At 43.2% G+C, this 20,202-nt stretch overlaps 1 protein-coding gene across 5 annotated transcripts in view; it reads right to left on the bottom strand.

The window, feature by feature from the left end:
• The window catches only part of TOPAZ1 (testis and ovary specific TOPAZ 1), a 238,509-nt gene that overhangs the window by 137,326 nt on the left and 80,981 nt on the right, over positions 1-20,202 (bottom strand). For all 5 annotated transcript variants that reach the window (XM_088463597.1, XM_088463599.1, XM_088463608.1 and 2 more), the window contains exons 7-9: positions 15,757-15,845; positions 14,746-14,868; positions 5,599-5,662 (exon numbers count right to left, since the gene is read on the bottom strand). In XM_088463597.1, the coding sequence (XP_088319723.1) occupies positions 5,599-5,662; positions 14,746-14,868; positions 15,757-15,845 (276 nt within the window). The remainder of the gene's footprint in view (positions 1-5,598; positions 5,663-14,745; positions 14,869-15,756; positions 15,846-20,202) is intronic.

The following is a 20,202-nucleotide window of genomic DNA, read 5'->3' on the forward strand; positions in this document are numbered from 1 at the left end:
AGGCCTGACGGGTTTACGGGAGAGTATTATAAAATTCTTCTACATCGTTGGAAAAACGTTAGTGGTGGTATACAATACGATTCTGAAAAGATCATACTCTACCCAATTTTTTCATGCCGCAATTCTTAAAGTGCTCCCGAAACCTGGAAGAGAACCAGAGCAGCCTGGTTCTTACAGACCAATTTCATTACTAAAACACAGGCTATAAAATTCTTAGCAAAATACCAGCTGACAGACTTAAGTGGATTCTACCTTCAGTGATCCAGCCGGATCAGATGGGGTTTATAGTGAAGCGACACTCAGTTGTGAATATAAGGAGGGTTCTGTCTATTATCCACAAAAGTGTCCTCCGAGGATCCGGCACTTCTTTCATTAGATGCCGAAAAAGCATTTGACATGGTGATGTGGGATCATCTCTGAGTCCCTGCGTCGGTTTGGGTTCCCAGAGGACTTCATACAGATACTTTCCGCTATGTACACTGAGCCTGCCACGTAAGTGGCAAGTAACAGTTACCTCTCTCAACCTGTAGAGCAGTGATTTTCAACCTTTTTCAAGGCACACACCACCAAGATTTTAAAAACTTGCCTAGGCACACTATCCGGCATTCGTGACTAATGATAATACATACACATTGGCTCCCACATAAAAAAATACACACACACATTGACCTTCGCAACAATAAAACACACTACCATTGGCCTCCTCAGGAATAAAATACCACTACAGAACAAGTGTGATGAGCTGACCGCCACTGCACACTTGACAACAGCTTGCGGCACATTGATGTGCCGCGGCACATTGATGTGCCGCGGCACAGTGGTTGAAATACGCTGCTTTAGGAGTAACACGGCAAGGCTGTCCAATGTCCCCACTCCTGTTCACTATTGCCTAGGAACCCCTGGCCATAGCTTTATGTGACTTGCTTGAGTACTCTGGAATTACAATAGGCAAAGTTCAGACTAAAACAGCTCTGTTTGCAGACAATATGTTATTTATATCTCACCCAGAAGTCACTATACCTGCAGTAGTAGATATTGTTACTCAATTTGGGTCTCTCAGGATACAAAATTAATTTCCACAAATCAGAACTTTTACCACTAGGCACTAATTCTCGATCTTTACTTTCATCCCCAATCTGTCCTGAATTTGTCAAAGCAATTGCTAGTTTGAAATATCTTGGGGTTCAGATTACTCCAGCCACTTCCAAATTATACTCTGCTAATTATACTCCATTGTTTACTAAAATAGCCAAAATGTTGGAGGATTGGATTCTACTCCCACTGCCTCTAATGGGTAGAACTGCGCTTCTTAAAAGCATAATTTTACCTTAATTATCATACATAATGCACATTGCTGCCCATAGTCATTTCACGGAAAGATATTAAACAATACTCCAAGGCTTTTACTAAATTACTATGGCGAGGTAGAAGATCCAGAGTTGCTTTGGTCAAGCTGCAATGTACTAGATGGACAGGTGGGCTACTAGTTCCTGATTTATTGGCTTTTTTTAATGCAGTCCATTTTAGATATATTTTAGATTGATGTCTTGACCGCAATGATTATACTGCACTCTTGCTGCAAAAGGAACAATTATTCCCCTATTCTCTCAGTGCCCTCCTACATACACCACGGTCTGCACTCCCCTGCCAGATATTATGTTCAGTGATACATATAAGACTTGGTTCTCAATCAATCGCGTACTTAAACGTAATCCTCAGAGTACAAAATATACAACTTTTTGGGTCAATGTTGCATTTAGCCCAGGTTTAGAAAATATATATATTTTTATTTAAATGGCGCAACAAAGGATTTCTGCGGTCAAGGATGTTTTTGATCCGGGTGGCCAATTACTTTCAAATCAATAAAAGATAAATATAATATATCCAACACCAACTTTTATATGGTGTTGGATAAGACATTGTATTCAAACCATGCCACCCCCTATGTTAAATCCAGATACGAATGACTCATTAAGGTCGCCGTTTTCCTTTCTATCAACTAATACATGCCGTACTAAGCTTTTGATGATGGATGAGCAGGGAGCTCGTTCAGGGAAGATGTGGAATTATTTTTCTGCAGCTTGGTCTAAATTAATTCCGGACCTGCAGAGTGCTGACCCAGTGCTGAAATATTATGAAAGCACTATGAAAATATTGCAGTCAGCATTGTTGCAGGAAGTGCATTTTAGAGTGCTCAATAGAGCTTACATATCTTCCAGTCAAAGAGCACACATGGTATTGGAGGAGTCTGGGAGCTGTTTGAAATGTGCAGCCGAAAAGGCTACTTTCTTTAACAGTTTCTGGGAGTGTGGCCATATTCGCAAGTTATGGAATACATTTTATTAATACTACATTTTCTTTGCACCTCACTAGAGACCCTCTGGCACTGCTATGTGCGAATCTTGATAATTGGAACGTGGAGCACCATTCTAAGAGATGGTATAACATTGCTTACGACAATAGTGTACACTGCAAAAAAGTTATTTTACAAAGCAGGACTGTTAAGACTCCGCCTTTTTTGACGAGTCAAATGTATGCTTCTACAAATTTTGTATTTTGACGGCAGGGCCACCCTCCCAGACATTGAAAAGGGTGTGATACGGTTTCAGAAAAAATAGGGATGCTATACAGTACATCCCAATAGATAACACTACTCAAACTCATTAATAAAATTTTTGAATCTATGGAATGGTTTTTGTACAAACATTTGCAATGATCACTATGATGTAGTATACTATATGTTCTTAATGCGATTGTTACAGGTTTGTAAATGGATTCTCTATATGCACCTGTTGGGACTATACTAACATGTTACTCCCCCCCCTTTCTACTTACTCAATTCTTTCTCCCCACTCCATCCCCCTTTCTCTGAGATGTACACAATAAAATTGATAGTGTGTTATCCTCTATTTTTGCATTCTATATATTTTTTTTAAGTTATACACAATGTATTGTTTATTTTTATCGGATGTCAATTCCAGTGATAGTTGGTCTGAACCCCTAGGAATTATATAATTGTTTCATTGAATATTGGTCACCAATTTAATTACTTATAGGCTACTGCTCTATATTGTATTTTCCGACAATATCAATATAAAAATATTTTTCTGCTTATCTGAATGTTTAGAATAAAATAACCAGATATTGAGAATAAAATAACCAGATATTGGATATAAAAAAAAAAAAAGTGTATGACAGTTATTTTCTTGATGGCAACTACTGCAGGAGAGTGACTGAACTGCAAGCCTTATGGGCTAGAGAGCCTTTCCTAAATGGCTTTTCAGACAAAGTGGTACCTTAATTCCAACTAAATAAAAAAAAATATGGTACCGTCCTATGCTCAACCCAAGAACGAGAACAAAGAAATTACATAGTGTAATATAATAAGCGGTTTTATGATTCGCTAACTTGCGGCCAGTGTACGTCCAGATCTTATTAAGGGACAACATCCCTCTTAGTTAAGATATTTAAGTACAAACAATTTTTTCACCCTGGTATAATTATTTCTCAACTGCACAAATTGATCTAAGTGATGTCTATGGATTAACCACTAAAGTTTTACTAATAGAGGCTGCTACTGCCTTATTTATGTGTGTAAACGTCATCTGTCTCTGTCCAGGTCATCTCAAAGGAACTTTTTAACGAATACTATGAAAGTTATGGTTTATTATTAATTTGGTAGAACTTGTGCCCCAAACAAAAAGAGAGTACTTTTCTTTCTTCTATATATATCTATCCATATCTATGTACACACACACACACACACACACATACTCTGGATCTTGTAAGCTATTTCAATTTATCCATCAAGACTGGAAGACGTCTGAAAAGCAGGCTACCTCTTTGTTCTTCCCACATGTGTAAGAAAAGGTCAGATGTTAACTAAACAGACTGTAGATGGATCAAAGAACTTATTATTTTATAGAAAAAAAATAATAAGATCGAAATGCACTAGATGCCATTAAGGCACACACAACAAAGACAATGTCAGCTTCATGGTCACATTAAGCATTGGTGAAGAATCTTTGCATGGCACCAGCATGATCTTCAATTCACAAATTTACAAGACCTTACACTGTGTGTGTCAAGTCAAGTTCTTCAAGAAACATCTTTTTTTCAGTTACAATTAGCCGCGAAGCCCGGATCTATTCAATCCGGTACTGCATCACCGCGCAAAATGCTCAATTTTCCTTGAAGCCTCAGAAGGTGAAAGGAAAGATCTGTATTAAATGCAGCCGCTAGGGTTTCATGAGTGGGGAAATCCATAGATTCCAGCATTTTACACGGAATCTTTGGGTTACTGCACGGGAAAATGTCAGATGAATGAATAGATCTGGGCGTAAAACCCAGCGATTAACTCCATACTTGAGAAATTCCGATATATACAGTAAACAAAAAGGTTTCTTTTTGAATTTAGTTTTCTAGAAATTAGGCAGCAAATACATAACACTATATGCATTATGATACTGTTCCACTACACAAAGATTGAATACTCAATTGATAATAGTATCAAGGCCAATCAGCTGAAAAGGTCTACAAAAAATATTTGCAATCATGGTTCTCCAAGTGAAATACTGTTTTTTTTTCTATTATATTCATTCCTTAGTCATATTTTCTAACATGAAGTTACATGTGAGAAAGAACTACTGAATCATGTATTTTTAATGAAGATGAATAGTTGCCAATATTACTGAATATTAAAATCAAAAACATAAATCTTATTATAAATGTGGTTAATTTAAGCGACTTGTATCAAACTGCTAGATAAATTAAATAGATGTTTATTATATGTGGTCGAAAGTTAATACTTAAGCTGGGTACACACTGGAGCGATATCGGGACGATATGCCGTTCGTAACTACATATCTCCTACATCGCTCAGTGTACACGCATGTTTGCGTGCTCCCACGGTCGCTAGCAAAGGCTGCCAAGTTTGATGTGCTACACATCAAACCTCAGGATATCGCTAGCGGCCAGTGAATTATTAATGAATGACGTAATAGTGATTGTCCAGTGTGGACGCACAATCACTGTTGACGGCATTCGTTCCAATGTTGGAACGAATACCCGTCGCTCCAGTGTGTACCCAGCCTTAGTATTTTAGATTTTGAAGTATTTAAAGCCATAAAACTTACCATATCTGAAGTAATTTAATAATTATGGGGGATGGTTTTGTTGGATTTGAAACGCATCAGAAAAGAGTCATCGGTGTATAACAGTTTATAATAATCACTGACTTACGTGCAGTAAAATTTTACCTAAAATTTTGGTTTCCCTCAAAATATACAAATTGGAAAATAAGTTGATAATGCCATCCTTGCTTCACATTTATTTTTAGTTCAATATCATATTAGATACTGAATTTATAAGTGTTGTCTAGAATTTACGGCAATAGAATAAAATGTAACTGATTATGTAAATTACTGGGAAATTTCTGTAAACTAAAACTTCTTATGATTAATGAGTCTGCTGTCCGCATACATACAAAACACAACATTTTCTGTATGATAAATACGTATTATGCAAAGGAATACAATTGAATACAGTAAGCATGTTTCACTTGGTGTAGAGATTAGCAGCATAAAGATTTATACGTACCTGCACGTGTTAATAAAAGTGCTTGGTTTTCATTAAGCAGCTTACGCAACAAATCCATGCATAACTGTATGATAGAAAAAAAAACACCTATCTAAATTATAGTAGTATAACTTCAGATAAACTATTACAAATCAGATTAGGTTGCAATGTCAATGACGAGCTGTCCAAATACAAGTAAATACACTACTTTATAAAGTGTAGCACTTCACACTGAAATAAACGCTGAAGCTGTTAAAGGTAGTTTGACAGACACAAAGTTAAAAATAACGAAGAAGGAATGGGTGGTACAAAAAGGGAGATATGGCAGGCACAAAAAGGGGGAAGTACATGCAGTACGCCCTATAAAAACAAAATCTCAAGTTCTGGTAACAGGGGCACTGTTCCGCTGAAAGAAAACCAAACAAGGTAAAACCAAGTCTTAAACCATGTCCAGAATTATCAGAGTAATACCAACATTGACAGCCTAAATGATAAAATAGAAAACACGTCTCTCACATGGTAATATAGGTCTTCCACAATCTATAGGAATTGCTGGCTAACACTGGTTTCCAGGTATTCAGCATATAGTAGTCTGACTGACCTTCTCAGGCAAGCCCTTTGCTGATCATGGCTACACAAGCCAGACTTTAAAAGGCAGCAGAAAAAGGGCATGGACTTAGTCGATCTATGCTGGTTCCACCAAAGCTAGGCTTGCTATCTGCTCTGTTAATGTCTGTGAACCACTGTTTTACCCATTTTGGAGCCAACTAGAATGTCTGGAAAGCCTTTCCTTTATACTTTCTTTAACTTTTGGGAGCAGTCACTATAGGGAACAATCAAATGAGACCAAAGTACCATTGCATTGACATTGTGTCTACAAGAAACACCCTTGGATATCTGGTCCTGACTGGTATCCTTGGCACCTTTGTCGTTCAAACAAGATTCCACAACGATCTCACCTTTCCACCAGCTGAAGAAAGACTTCTGAATGAAGTAACCATTCCTTAAGTTGAAGGCAGTTGAGAAAATCCTCTTCAAAATGATCTATACCGGGATTGAACATTGCCATAGAGAACAGAACAGTGCATTCCTGATTATTAAAGTCAGTCACAGTTGGGACTGTATATTTTCACACACCATCCTATTATTAAAGGTGTAGGACATAACCATTAAGCTAGATAGACACTAAGATAAATCATTTTGACGCGCATCGGATCAATAGATTGTACGTACACACTATTCAATGTGTACAGTCAGTCATTAACAGTGATCATTCACCACATTGTGCCATCTGCTGTTCTGCACAGCAGATGGTACATTGCAATGAATGATGCTGTGCCAATGATCGTGCTGAGCAAAAAAATGTGGGTCCCAGGCACCCATAAGTTTCAAAATGTGGGGTCCTACTTCACTTTTTTTGGGTACCATCACAATTTATGCTTTTGAGCCATCCGTATACCTCCACACGTAACATCAGACCATCCCAAATTGGCTACAAATACACCATGGCAAGTCACATTCATGTTTTTAGTACTGATAATGCTTATACTTTGGGTTCAGGCAGGCAGCAGTAGGGTTAGCACAGATGGTGTAATGGTTAGCGTTACTGCCTCACAGCACTGAGGTCGTGGGTTCGAGTCCCACCACTGCCCTAACTGTGTGGAGTTTGTATATTCTCCCTGTGTTTGTGTGGGTTTCCTTCGGGTACTCCGGTTTCCTCCCACACTCCAAAAATATACAGGTAGGCTAATTGGCTCCCAACAAAAAAAATTAACCCTTGTGTGTATGTGTAAGCACGTGGTAGGTTGTAAGCTCCACTGGGGCAGGGACTGATGTGAATGGCCAAATATTCTCTGTAAAAGCGTTGTGGAATATGTGTGCGCTATATAAATAACTGGCAATTGAAGCAGGAAGCAGCTGGGGTAGAGGCAGCCCTTGGGATAGGGGGTTAGGGCATACATTACTGTGGGGCAGGCAGCCACTGGCTGTAGGGAGAGGGTGGGTAAAGGCAGGGAAGAGTTTGGTTAATGTTGGGGGCAGGCTGCAGTTGTGGTAGAGCTGGGGGTTGTAGCAGATAGCAGTTAGGGTACAGGGGGTAAGGGCAGGCAGTGCTAGGGATCAGGATGGGGTGATGGGCAGGCAGTACTGAGGGACAGTGCTGGGAGTAAGGATGAGACAAGAACAGGCAGAAGTTGGGGCAGGAAGGTTAAGGGCAGGCAACAGTTTGGGCAATGCTGAGGGCAGGCAGCAGTTGGGTTGAGCCACGGAACAGTTGGGGTAGAAGAGGGTAAGGGCAGGCACAACTGTGGGCAGTGCTGGTGGTAGGGAGGGGACAGAGCAGGAAATGGTTGGGGCAGGGAGATTAGGGACAAGTAGCAGTTTGGGCAATGCTGTGGGGCAGGCAGCAGTTGGGTTAGAGCTAGGGGTTGGGATAGAAGGGAGTAAGGGCAGTTAAGGGTGGGGTGAAGGGCAGACAGTACTGTGAAGCAGTGTTGGGGTAGGGAGGGGATAAGGACAGGCAGCGGTTGATGCAGGGAGGTTAAGGGCAGGCATCAGTTTGGGTAGAGGGGGGGGAGAGAGTAAGGTAGATCGAATTTGGGACAGTACTGGGGGCAAGCAAGGAAGGGGTTAGGAGCAAGCAGTACAGGGGGTAGGGAGTGGTAAGGGTAGTTCTCAGCAGATTTCTTGATCAGCAGTCCTGCCACCTCACAGCATACACGATTTTCTCATTTAAGCAGCTCCCCCCTTTCCCTGTTTTCATAATCAGCAGCAGCTACCGAAGTCCTACCCCCCCCCTCCCTGCCCTTCCTCGCTTGTACAGTGTTCATTAGCAGCAGCAGACACTCCCCCCATTAGCACGCACCAACCCCACATTAGCACTTACATTAATCCTCCGGCAGGCTGCCCCTGACCTCCAGTCGTGCTAACGCCACAGCTCCTGGTTGTTAGAACTTGAGACTCTGAGCTGTATATGCTGCCTTCTCTCTGCCAGGTACCGCAGCCACTGTATCCAGAAGTGTTAGTGGAGTCGCCAATGGCTGACTCCTCCGCATCTTCTCACTCCAGCCAAAGTGCCTTGGAGACAAGACGGCACAGGAGCCATGAGTTTGGCTGCGGGGCCCGGAAGACATCAGAAAAGGCACGGGAATGGCCACAGAACAGCGCGTCCCAAGGGACCCACCAATTTCATAGAAGAGAGTCCCTAGTCCTCAATTCAGGGTAAAATACGCGCTATAGCGCGTATTTGCGATCACTGCTGTGCTGTTACATGCAGCGTGTAACGACACATTGCTCTGTCATACGAATTATGCTGTGTAAGGTGCGCACAATTTAGTGTTACACCGCATCGCCGTTGAGTAACACATCATGAGTGTGTACCAAACTTTATTTCCAGAACACTGATTCAAAGACTGGACTCCTCCATGATACAAAGACCTTCAAAGCAATCCTGAAACGTGATTGCTCCCCAAACAAAAAGGTTGTTGACACCGGTGCCCAATCCCAAATACCGAAGGGCCATCCGCAACTAACTTTCTTTGCCATCAACCAACAAACACGAGTCTGACACACTTAAGGGGATACCCAGGGAGACAGACTGATGACCTGAATGAATACAAAAAGTTCAATATTCAATATGGTGATCCCTTGAGTGAAACATACTAGACAATATTCCCCTGAACCGTTGTGCAAAAAAAAGAACCATCTATGTAAGGTATCAAACAAGAACACCACAAAAACCACATGCTAGGAAGAAGCCAATTTAGACTTCTAATTGACAATTCACTTCTGGGATTCCAGCATCTGCTTTGTGTGAAGTACACAGAACTGGAGCAAGAAAGGGAACTGGTTTGGAACAACAGACCGCCAAGATAGTTTGTGTGAGGTTGCCAGAAAAATTAAAGATTTATGTGAAGAGGCCCCTGCACAAGTGAGGCAAAACCTCTGAGCCATGCTGGCTCCTCCTGAGTGATGGCCACAGAGTACAAAAAATCCAGCATAACCAATCTTGGAGGCCTAGAGATGGACCTGAACATTCCCTTCAAGCAGCTGTGGGAGAAGCACCCACACAGACCTACTGGGAACTAAACACCAGCTGAGCAAGCTGATCAAGGGTGGCAGCCATAGACCAGGCTGGTTTTACTTCCTCAAATGCTGTATTCTGTGGTACTGATGACACCCAATACCTTGACTGTCAGGCTGCTCAAATGGCAGCAGCACCTGATGGTCTCAGTGGTAATTTAGTGTAGGAGTACATTCCCAGTCTGAAGCAGCAATCAATAAATTAAGTACAAAACAAAGAAGCTCACACTGGCAGGCATTTAAACTAATAAATGTGCTCCTGGCAGGCAAGTTGTGAAAATACACAGGCAAGTGTTTCACATTTAATTTGCCTGCACTCACTATGTCAACAAGTTCCCAGTGTCCCCCAATTGGAGGACTAATAATTTGCGTACAAAAGCAACTGGTTCGTAAATAAAGCCCAAAATCTAAAATCAATTCTTTGTGATGTGAGGTTGCGATGTGCAGCTGGGTACATCATGAGAACTGTACCAACCCAACAAGAGAAATTAGCAATGTTGGCGGTCACAAGATGTCAGCACTTAAACTAATTCTCCAACCATCATCGCCGCTTACTGAATTGCCCCTAGGAAGGAGTATACGTTAGACAAACGTTGCTTCTGTAGTCAAAGAGAAGGGGGAATAAAGCCTCCATCTCTGAAAATACTTTAACCACCACATGGGTTATACCACTAATTACCAAAACAAGCGATTTAAAACTATGCCTAGTAACATGATACAAGTAGTTTACTTTCTTTACTATTGTGATCATAAATAAAAAAAATCAGTACTGAATGCCAAGTTTACAAGAAGACTAAGATAATAGGCTTATAGTAGCATAAGGTACAATTATTCAAATGCACAATAGCAGACTAGCAGGTGATACATACTTTCAGATAAAACTGCAAGAAGTTTAAAATAAGCAGCAGTTATGACTGCTACAAAGAAAACCTATAAAAGCCTGGCTATATGTTGAGTGGGGGATGGGTATGAAATCCCACCTGCTGAATAGCCTCCGGGTGAAATGCCGACGCCGGAAGCCCAAAAAAGCAGAATCCCGATGGGGCAGGTAAGTGAGCTAACCCTACCCTTCTCTCTAACCCTCCCTTAGGGATGTCTAACACAAACTCTAGGGGTGGTGCCTAACCCTAAGTCCCCCCCAGGGGTGCATAAACATAACCCCCCCCCCCCTCCTTCCCACACCCTAAACCTAACCCTCCCAGAGGGGTGCCTAACCCTAACCTCCTCCCAGTGGTGCCTAAACCTAACCCTCCCTTCCCCTAGCCTAACCCTCCCTGAGGGGGTGCCTAACCCTAAGTACCCTGGTGGTGCCTAACCCCAAGTACCCCCGGGGGTGCCTAAACCTAACCCTCCATCCCCCCCACGGCTAACAGCTAACCCTTCCCGTTTACCTTCGTTCGGGAAGCAGTCTGTCGGGATTCTATCGTCGGGCTAAAGATAGGCGTCGGTATTTAGATGCCTCTCTTTAGTATTGAGTCGGGATTTCGATGCCGGGATTCTGTCAGACGAATTCCCGTGCGTCGGAATTCTAACTACATCCCATTGAGGGGATGCAGTGAACAGTTTAAAGCTGTGACTAACACAGAGCAACAAATGTATTTGTTCCTCTCTGTCCTCTATACACCACTACATAAAATATCTGAATGCAGAAGATCAAACAGGGTGAATACAGTTTTATAGTGCTGTATTCTTCTTACACTAGACCGCATGATTGCAGGTATCCATTGGTTTAATGGAGAAAGGTTATTGTAAAATTTACCCTTGTTAACTCTTTCTTCGAAGTCTATAGGGTCCACAGGGAGACAATGGGGTGTAGGTGGTACTTGGAAGACCGGACACAAACAGCAAAGCTTTTTTGTATTCCAGGATGCTCCAGTCCTTCCCCCTATACCTCTCCCACAGCCTGAAGCCAACTCAGTTTTGTTAACAAGCCCAAGGCAGGTGCAGGATATTAGAGAAGGAAGACTGGTACACTGAAGAATCACACAGTCTCACAGAGATTGAAACATGTGACCAAGAGAAGAAACACAGAAGCCAGGTGCGTCAGGGCGGGTGCCCTGTGGACTTCAAAGAAAGTCAACAAGAGTAAGTTTTACCATAACTCTCCTTTTCTTCTTCAAGGTCCATAGGGCTCCACAGGGAGACAATGAGGATGACCCAAAGCAGTTGTTCAAGGGAGGGGATGCTCCTGAGCTGAGAGGAGAATCTGGCGCCCAAAGGAAGCATCTTGAGAGGCAAATGTATCAAAGGCATAGAATCTAAAAAAAAAAAAGACCACCACGTGGCCGCCTTGCATAGTTGTTCGGCAGATACGCCACGGAGGGCTGCCCACAGAGTGAGCAGATACTGTAGCCGGCACAGGAAGGGCAGTCTTCGTGTAAGCCTGTGAGATAGTCATGCGAAGCCATCTGGCCAGAGTCTGTTTGTTAGCTGGCCATCCCTTCTTGTGGAATCCATATAGGACAAAGAGGGAGTCAGATTTCCTGATGGAACTAGTACTGTCCATGTAGATCTTCAGAGCATAGACCAAGAGAGACCTCACCTGCCGAGAGATCTGGTGATTGAAAGGCCGGAACCACGATTTCCTCGTTAAGGTGGAAATGTGAGACCACCTTGGGAAGGAAGCCAGGGCGTATTTGAAGAATAGCCCTGTCCTGATAAAAGATCAGAAATCTGGAGCGACAGGAGAGCTCCTTAAATCCAATACCCTACTGGCAGATGCTATAGCCAGAAGAAACAGTCTTTGAAATGAGTCACTTGATATCCACCGATTCCATTTGAAGTCTACTGAATCCAGGGGTTCAAATGGAGGTTCCACTGACAAATCCCACAGAGCTACAGGAGGGACAAAGGGAGGTTGTATATGGAGAACACACTGCAAAAAGGTGTGAGAACATCCGTCAGAGGAGCAATTGCGCACTGGAACCAGATGGACAGATCAGAGACGTGCACTTTCAAAAGAGATTAGGCGGAGCCTGAGATCAAATCCAGCTTGAAGAAAGGCAAGGATTCGAGAAATCCTAAAAACCTGAGGGTCAAGGTTTCTAGTAGCACACCACTGGAAATATGTATGCCACACCTAGTGATAAATCCTGGCAGAGGCCGGTTTATGCGCTCAGCATAGTGTGGACCACAGAGCTAGAAAACCCTTTAGACCTTAGGAAAGGATGTCTCAAGAGCCAAGCTGTTAAAGACAGATGGGCCAGGCCCGATGAAAACAGGGACCCTGTGACAACTGGTATTCCGTGCCCCCTTCTTGCTTGAACTTCCAAAGAACCTGAGGAAGAAGCTAGACTGGAGGAAAGAGGTACGCCAAATGGAAGGTTCACCACACGGATAAAGTATCCACGAAGGCTGCGTCGGGGTCCCTTTTCCTGGCCCCTTTCACTGGAGGCTTGTGGTTGTGTCGAGAGACCATGTCCGGTAGACCCCATTTGTCCGCCAGGAGCTGAAAGACTTCTGGATGTAGAGACCACTCCCCTGCATACACGTCATGACGTCTGAGGAAATCCGCTACCAAATTAAGAATCCCCGGTATGAACACTGCAGAGATGGCTGGGAGATGGTGTTCGGCCCATGCGAGGATGCAGGACACTTCTCACATTGCTGAACGACAGAGTGCCTCCTTGGTGATTGAGGTAGGCCACTGCCGTGGCACTGTCGGACTGTACTTGTACTGGCCTGCCCTGAAGACTATCCCGAGCCAGGGTGAGGGCTTTGTAGACGGCTCGGAGTTCCAGGACGTTGATTAGCAAGATCGCCTCGGCTGGAGTGGGAGCAGCATGCTGCTTGTTATTCTTGCCTTTGCTAGACATAGCTGCAAGGATAATATAGCACACAGGGGCTAATGTATGAAGCTCTGGGAAGTGTAGTGCGCAACACATATATACAGTGTGTCACAGTCCTCACAAATACAGGTAGATGCGAGGTACAGTGAACCCCCTATTTGCAGGGGTAGCCAACCTCGGTCCTCGAGAGCTACTAACAGTTCACGTTATCCAGACCACCTAGCAGGTGCACAGGTGTATTCATTACTCACTAGCACATTTGAAAAGAAAATGGCTGCCATGACTCTGAGGGAGTGGATGGTGAGGGAGGAGCAGCTCAGGGGTGGCAAGATCGCAGTGGAATGGCGCCCTGAGCTTGGGGAGGGACTGCAGGGAGAGGGCTGACCTACCCTTGGCCATAAGCTGTCCCCTGCGCTAGTATAGGTTATGCCCTGGTGGTCTAATGGAGTCCCGGCCGTATCAGTGTCCACATCAACGCCTCCAGTCTGTCTCCTGAGACAGGAGGTAAGACTGCACAGATGCATGCCTTACCTGTCCCCTTAAGTCCCGGCTGCAGTCTGGGGTCCGAGGAGCCGCGGAGGGGTGATGGAGCAGCAGTGGAGATGTCCATGGGACTGTCTAGCACCGCTTGCTTTGTAGTAAAAAATGAAAATAAATCATAAAATAAAGCATAGGCTGCTTTAAAGGCTGCTGTTCTAACTGCTAAACACCTACGAAACGGAGTTGCCTTCTGGTTGTGGGCGGAGTGTAGGGGGAAGGACCGAAGCATCCTGGGATAGAAAAAAAGATTTGCGGTTGGTGTCCAGTCCCCAAAGTACCACATACACCCCATTGTCTCCCTGTGGAGCCCTATGGACCCTGAAGAAAAAATACTCTTAGCAGCCAAGCCTCTGATGGTAATGGATTTTCGGAGAAAAAAATTACGTAAAGCACATGGCACCTAAGCAAATTTATCTCTCAAATATACTGCACTTAAATTAACATCTGCTATAGAAAAGTTGTCTCTGAATTATGACCAAAGACCTCTATCCATTGCAAAATATGAAATTACAAAAATGTGGTAACATGTGCAATTATGTCTTTTGAAGCAAATATGACTTTTTTGGTGTGATAGAGCAATATATTGCTTGCAAATTTGTAGATTTAACACTTATTTTGTCAAATGCTCATGGTTAAAAAGTATATGTGATAGAGACAAAGATAGTAATTTTCTATCCATGTATGTACTAACAATTAAAGAATGCTGGATGGCACTTAACACCAATAATATAATCAAAAGGTCAGTTGAGCACTAACCTACCTTCTCGTCACACTGCTTAGGAACATGGATGAATGAACATTGCTTGCTACGGCAGCCATACAGTGTGTTAAAAAAAAATTTGCAGTATCCGTATGGTAGCCAGGTTATCTGTATTTTAGGATTCTGGAGAAAACATATGGATAAGGTCAGTTCAAGGAACTGCAGACAAAAATGTTGGCAAGCATTCTGAATCTACAAAGTTTTATGAGCATTACACGTTACAAATGAAAGCTTACAAAACATAGCAACTGACAGCTTTAGTTTACAGTGAAATGGTTTTGACAGTTGTCATTCCAACCTCACCTTTGTGACTCTTCAAGCAGGCAAGGTCAAATCCATCTAGCCACTTTATCTACAGCATCCAAGAGTGTCGCACAGGGCCGGATTAAGGCTTGTGGGGGCCCAAGGGCAACTAAATTGTGGGGACCCCTTTAAGCCACACGGAGCCCCCCCTTCCCCCTAGCCACCCTGAGCCTACCGCCCTCCTACCCCCAAAGGCTAGTGACTGCATGCGGGCGTGACTGCCCGGCAGAGCTGCTCCCTGGTCCTCTCATCGGCGTCCCGGACGTAATGTGTCACGTGGCGCCGGTGAGAGGACTCGGAAGCCGCTCTGCGCTGTACGCAGCAAAACTGACTGTGCCTCTGCATCCAGTAACAGTAGATCGCGGCAGTGAGGGTGCCACTGGACAACTGTTCTCGGCAGGGTCACACTGACCCTGTGTGGGGACCCCTCCATGTGTGGGGGCACAGGGATGACCACCCTTGTCGCCCCCCCCCGAATTAATCAGGCCCTGGTGGTGCACACATTAAATATACTAAAGTGGAAAAAAGGTTTTCAGGGAAATTTGTGCAATGTAGTGAGCTGTGTAGGCCAGCAGTAGAAATGGGCCAGTTGTTCCAACTGTGTGTGAGGGAAGATTCTGTAGTACATTTATACTTTTACCCACAGGATGTTCACAGCCTAAAAATATACTCAAATATGTTAAAAATATATTTTAAAAGCACTCTTACGGAAAAAGAGAACTCAGTCTTCCGTTTCTCCCGGCTGTCTATATTCATTGTATCTAGAGGAGGCAGGTCTTTCCTGCTGTGTTGATAATCTTAAAAACAAAGGCACAAGAAAGGTTAGGAAACTATTTTTCTCACAAAAGATTAAAATAGTAATGTAGGTTTATTTACCCAAAATATGTCTATCTTTATGTTCAATATATAAGGCAACAAGACCTCTCATTGTGTTAATGTATTCAACTCGTACATATATGAATCAATAGTATGGGCTTGGTACAGATTATTTCTTCACATAGCCCCCATACTTGTCTAAGCATTTGTTCCAATGGTACACCACTTTCAGGCATCTATCCTGGCATAGAAGAAATCAGTTTCAAGCACCTGAAGCCAAGATATGGCGGCTTGCTGAACTTCACCGTCAGTTGCAAATCGCCTTCCACCCAGGTGTTTTGTTAATGTTCCAAAGAGATGGAAATCACTCGGTGCCAGGCCAGACACCCCCCCTTTACTCATGGCCAGGCCACCTTTCCGAACGTGCACGCGCTAAAGTGCCCTTTCTATGGTCAGACACCCTGGCCCGGGCCAGAGCTAGAGTGAACACTAGGCAAAGAGCAAGACAACATATCCATAGTAACCGGAAACAAATAGAATTCTCTAGAATCCAATGATGCCAGAGTATGACAGGCACCCACTATAACCATAACAAAGAATAGACAAAATGCAGTATTACTCAAAATAGAAAAAACAAACTGCAAAAGATTATCCTTAAGGGATATCTTGAGCGATTTGACCAATTCTGACACATCAGGACAAATCGTTCATATCTTCCAGTGTGTGAGCACGATGCCTATGTGCACTCCCGCAGGTCGTCCGTCGCATCCTCAGATCTTTTTTACATGCAGAAAGACCTGAGGATGTAGCTAGCGATGTGGACGAATGCAGCATGCCCCCAGCTACCACCCTGTCATCGCTGACTGCATCGGCAAGCGTGCATGCACTTGTCGATGCGGGCACCCCCGCCGCTCACAAGATCATGCTGGATACACAGTCTAACGTGTACCCAGCTTAAGAGAAACAAACCAACAAAAAGAATAGTTATGGTAGGCTTACCTAGATAACTCCTTTTCTTTGAGGTCCATAGGGTCCACAGGGACCATGGGGATATTATGGTTGGAAACCAGGCACCAAACAGTTAAAGCTTCAACTCCCTCCTCCATGTATACCCTGCCCCTAGCGATAGGACTTCAGTTTAGTTAACAAGCCTCAAGGAAGGAGAAGAAAAGAGGAGAAGGAAGAGCAATCGTACATCAGAAACTCTTACACAAATGAGGGAATCTGGGTCCGAAAAAAATTTACCCATGCAGCCAGATGCGTCAGGGTGGGTGCCCTGTCGACCCTATGATCCTTGAAGAAAAGGAGTTATCTAGGCAAGTCTACCATAACTCTATATTTCTTCTACGGGATCCATAGGGATCCAAAGGAATACCATGGGGATGTCCAAAAGCAGTTCCCCTAGGATGGGGGACCTTCTGAGTAGAAAGGAGAACTCGTCGTCCAATGGAAGCATCCTGAGAGGCAAAAGTATCAAAGGCATAGAGTCTAAGAAAAGTGTGGACAGAAGACCACGTAGCTGCCTTGCACAATTGTTCAGCAGAGGCAACACGGCCAAATGCCCATGATGGCCCTACAGACTGTAGAATAGAGTAGAATGCTGTCACCGTGCTTGGGACAGGGAGATCAGCCTGTGTGTACACCTGAGAGATAGTCATGCATAGCCATCTCGCCAGAGTCTGCTTATTAGCTGGCCATCCTCATTTGTGAAAACCTTATAATATAACCTTCGTTTATTAAAAAATGTACACTGCAAAAATAATCAAATATGTCACATACATATGTCACATACAGACAATATACATTTAACCAAGTACATCCAGTTTTTCAGATTATTATTATAATAATAAACCAATCAAAAAAATATCCAAAAGAAAATGAAATAAAAGGGGGAAGAAAACTGAAAGGAGGAGGGGGGGGGGTTTCCAGGTCTCCAACAGATAAATCAATCAGTGAACGGGGCAGCACACCAGATTAACCAGATTAGATTAGACCATCAAAGCTTTATATGTGGCAGAGTCTTTAAAGTCTAGCCAATAAAACCATGCGGCCATAAAATTAGAAAACTGATCTGTATAAGACAGAGAAATGTCTTCCATTATTATATACATATCTAAAACGAAGCAACCAATCTTTAACAGTTGGGGGCAATGTTGACTTCCATTTAACTGGTATGACTGCCTTAGCGGAACTATTCATATGTCCTAAAAGCGATTTCTTAAGGTGCATACACACAATGATTTTTTGAACGATTATCGATAACGATATAGTTTATCGTTCAATCGTTAAAAAAATTGTTCACTTTCTGAGTTAAAACGATGAACGATTATCGTTCACGTTTGCAGTTCAGTCACACTGACCAACTCAACCATTTTCAGTAAGGGAATATGCAAAAATCTTTGTAGTTCATAAAAATCGTTCATTACATTTAGTAAATGAACGATTCTAGTAAACGATTTTCATTCATTTTTCCCTTGAAAAAATAAACGAAAATAGTTTACTAAAATCGATCATTTACTAAATCGTTGTGTGTGTAATGCAGCTTTATAATTGGAGATAGGCCAAGATAGTATATTCAGAACACAAGACTCTGGTCCATCAGGGACTCCCTCGCCAACAATATCCTTAGTAATTTTTATGACCTGTTTCCAGTAAGAGGCCAACGAAGGGCAGAGCCACCAAATATGAAGAGGAGAGCCTAGACTCCCATTGCATCTCCAACATAAATTGGAAACATCTGGAAACATTTTATTTAATATGCTAGGACAGCGATACCATCTGGTAATAACCTTATAGTGTGTCTCAATGACTGATGCACTCTGGGACAAACATGAGTGTATTGGAAAGCCTTAAACCATTGTTGTTCAGTGAACAGCATATTTAGATCATTATGCCAGACACTTGTAAAGTTAGGTAGAGAGACAAAAACCTTATCTATAGGAGTCTTATAAATTATAGAAATTGAGTGTTGCATACAGTAGGTTCTTTTTGGAAACATAGCAGTTCAAAGGGAGTCAAATCAATAGTCAAGACTCTGCACGTATTAATCTTTCTAACATATCAGTTGCATATAGGACATTGTTGTCACGAAGCTTATTCTAAATTAGCAGGAGCCGCGCCAGAGGTTTTTTTTTTCTTTTATTTCACTGCCAAATCAGAGACACTGTGTGCAGAAGAGAGCGAAGTGAAAAAGTGTCTTTGCGGCCAACAATTTCAAACCTACAGAGTCCAGGGGTTCAAATGTGGGAGCTCGTAGCCCCTTAAGAACCAACGACAAATCCCATGGTGCTACCGGTGGAACAAAAGAAGGCTGAACTCGCAGAACTCCCCGAAAATTTTTTCTTGTTTAATATCTGGAAATGAGGCAATCTTTCTTTGGAACCAGACTTGCAGTGCAGAAACCTGCACCTTCAAAGTATCCAGGCGGAGACTACGGTCTAAAGCCACCTGGAGAAAAGCCAGTATGCTGGAAATCCTGAACCTTAGGATCATACTTTCTGTGGGCACACCACTGACCGAAAGAATGCCAAACCCTGTAATAGATGAGGGCAGAGGTAGGTTTCCGTGCCCTAAGCATTGTCTGAATTACAGAACTGGAAAAACCTTTTGCTCTTAAGATGGAAGACTCAAGAGCCACGCCGTCAAAGCCAGACGAGGTAAGTCCAGATGCCAGCAGGGACCCTGCCTTAGCAGATCCTGCCATAGAGGAAGAGGATACGGACTTTCTATGGATTCTGTATGTCTGTCTATTGACAGATTCTGTAAAATCGGTGAACCAAAGACGTCTGGGCCAAGCTGGAGCCACCAGCATTACTGTTCTGTCTTCCTACTTAAATTTCCTGAGAACTCTTGGGAGGAGGGAGATCGGATGAAGAGATACGCCAGCTACTACCAGTGCATCCACGAAAGTTGCTGATGCGTCTCTGGACCTGGACTCATACCTGGGGACCTTGTGGTTGTGACGTGACGCCATGAGATCTAGTTCTGGTAGACCCCATTTGTTTACCAGAAGCTGAAATACTCCCAGATGGAGAGACCACTCTCCAGCATGTATGCCCTGGCGACTTAGGAAGTCTGCTTCCCAATTCAGTATTCCCGGTATGAATATTTTGCCGAGATGGCTGGAAGAGGACATTCTGCCCAAATCAGAACCCTTGTCACCTCTTTTATGGCTGCGTAACTTCCTGATGACTGAGGTAGGCCACTGTTGTTGCATTGTCAGACTGGCTTGCCCTGGAGCAGGTCCTGTGCCATGACAAGTGCTTTGTATACTGCTCACAGTTCTACAATGTTGATTGGAAGATGACTTTGATTTGTCCATCTTCCCTGAAAGGTGTG

The sequence above is a fragment of the Taudactylus pleione genome, unplaced genomic scaffold, assembly GCF_031769625.1.
Source record: "Taudactylus pleione unplaced genomic scaffold, aTauple2 ptg000053l, whole genome shotgun sequence".
Taxonomy (NCBI): Eukaryota; Metazoa; Chordata; class Amphibia; order Anura; family Myobatrachidae; genus Taudactylus; species Taudactylus pleione.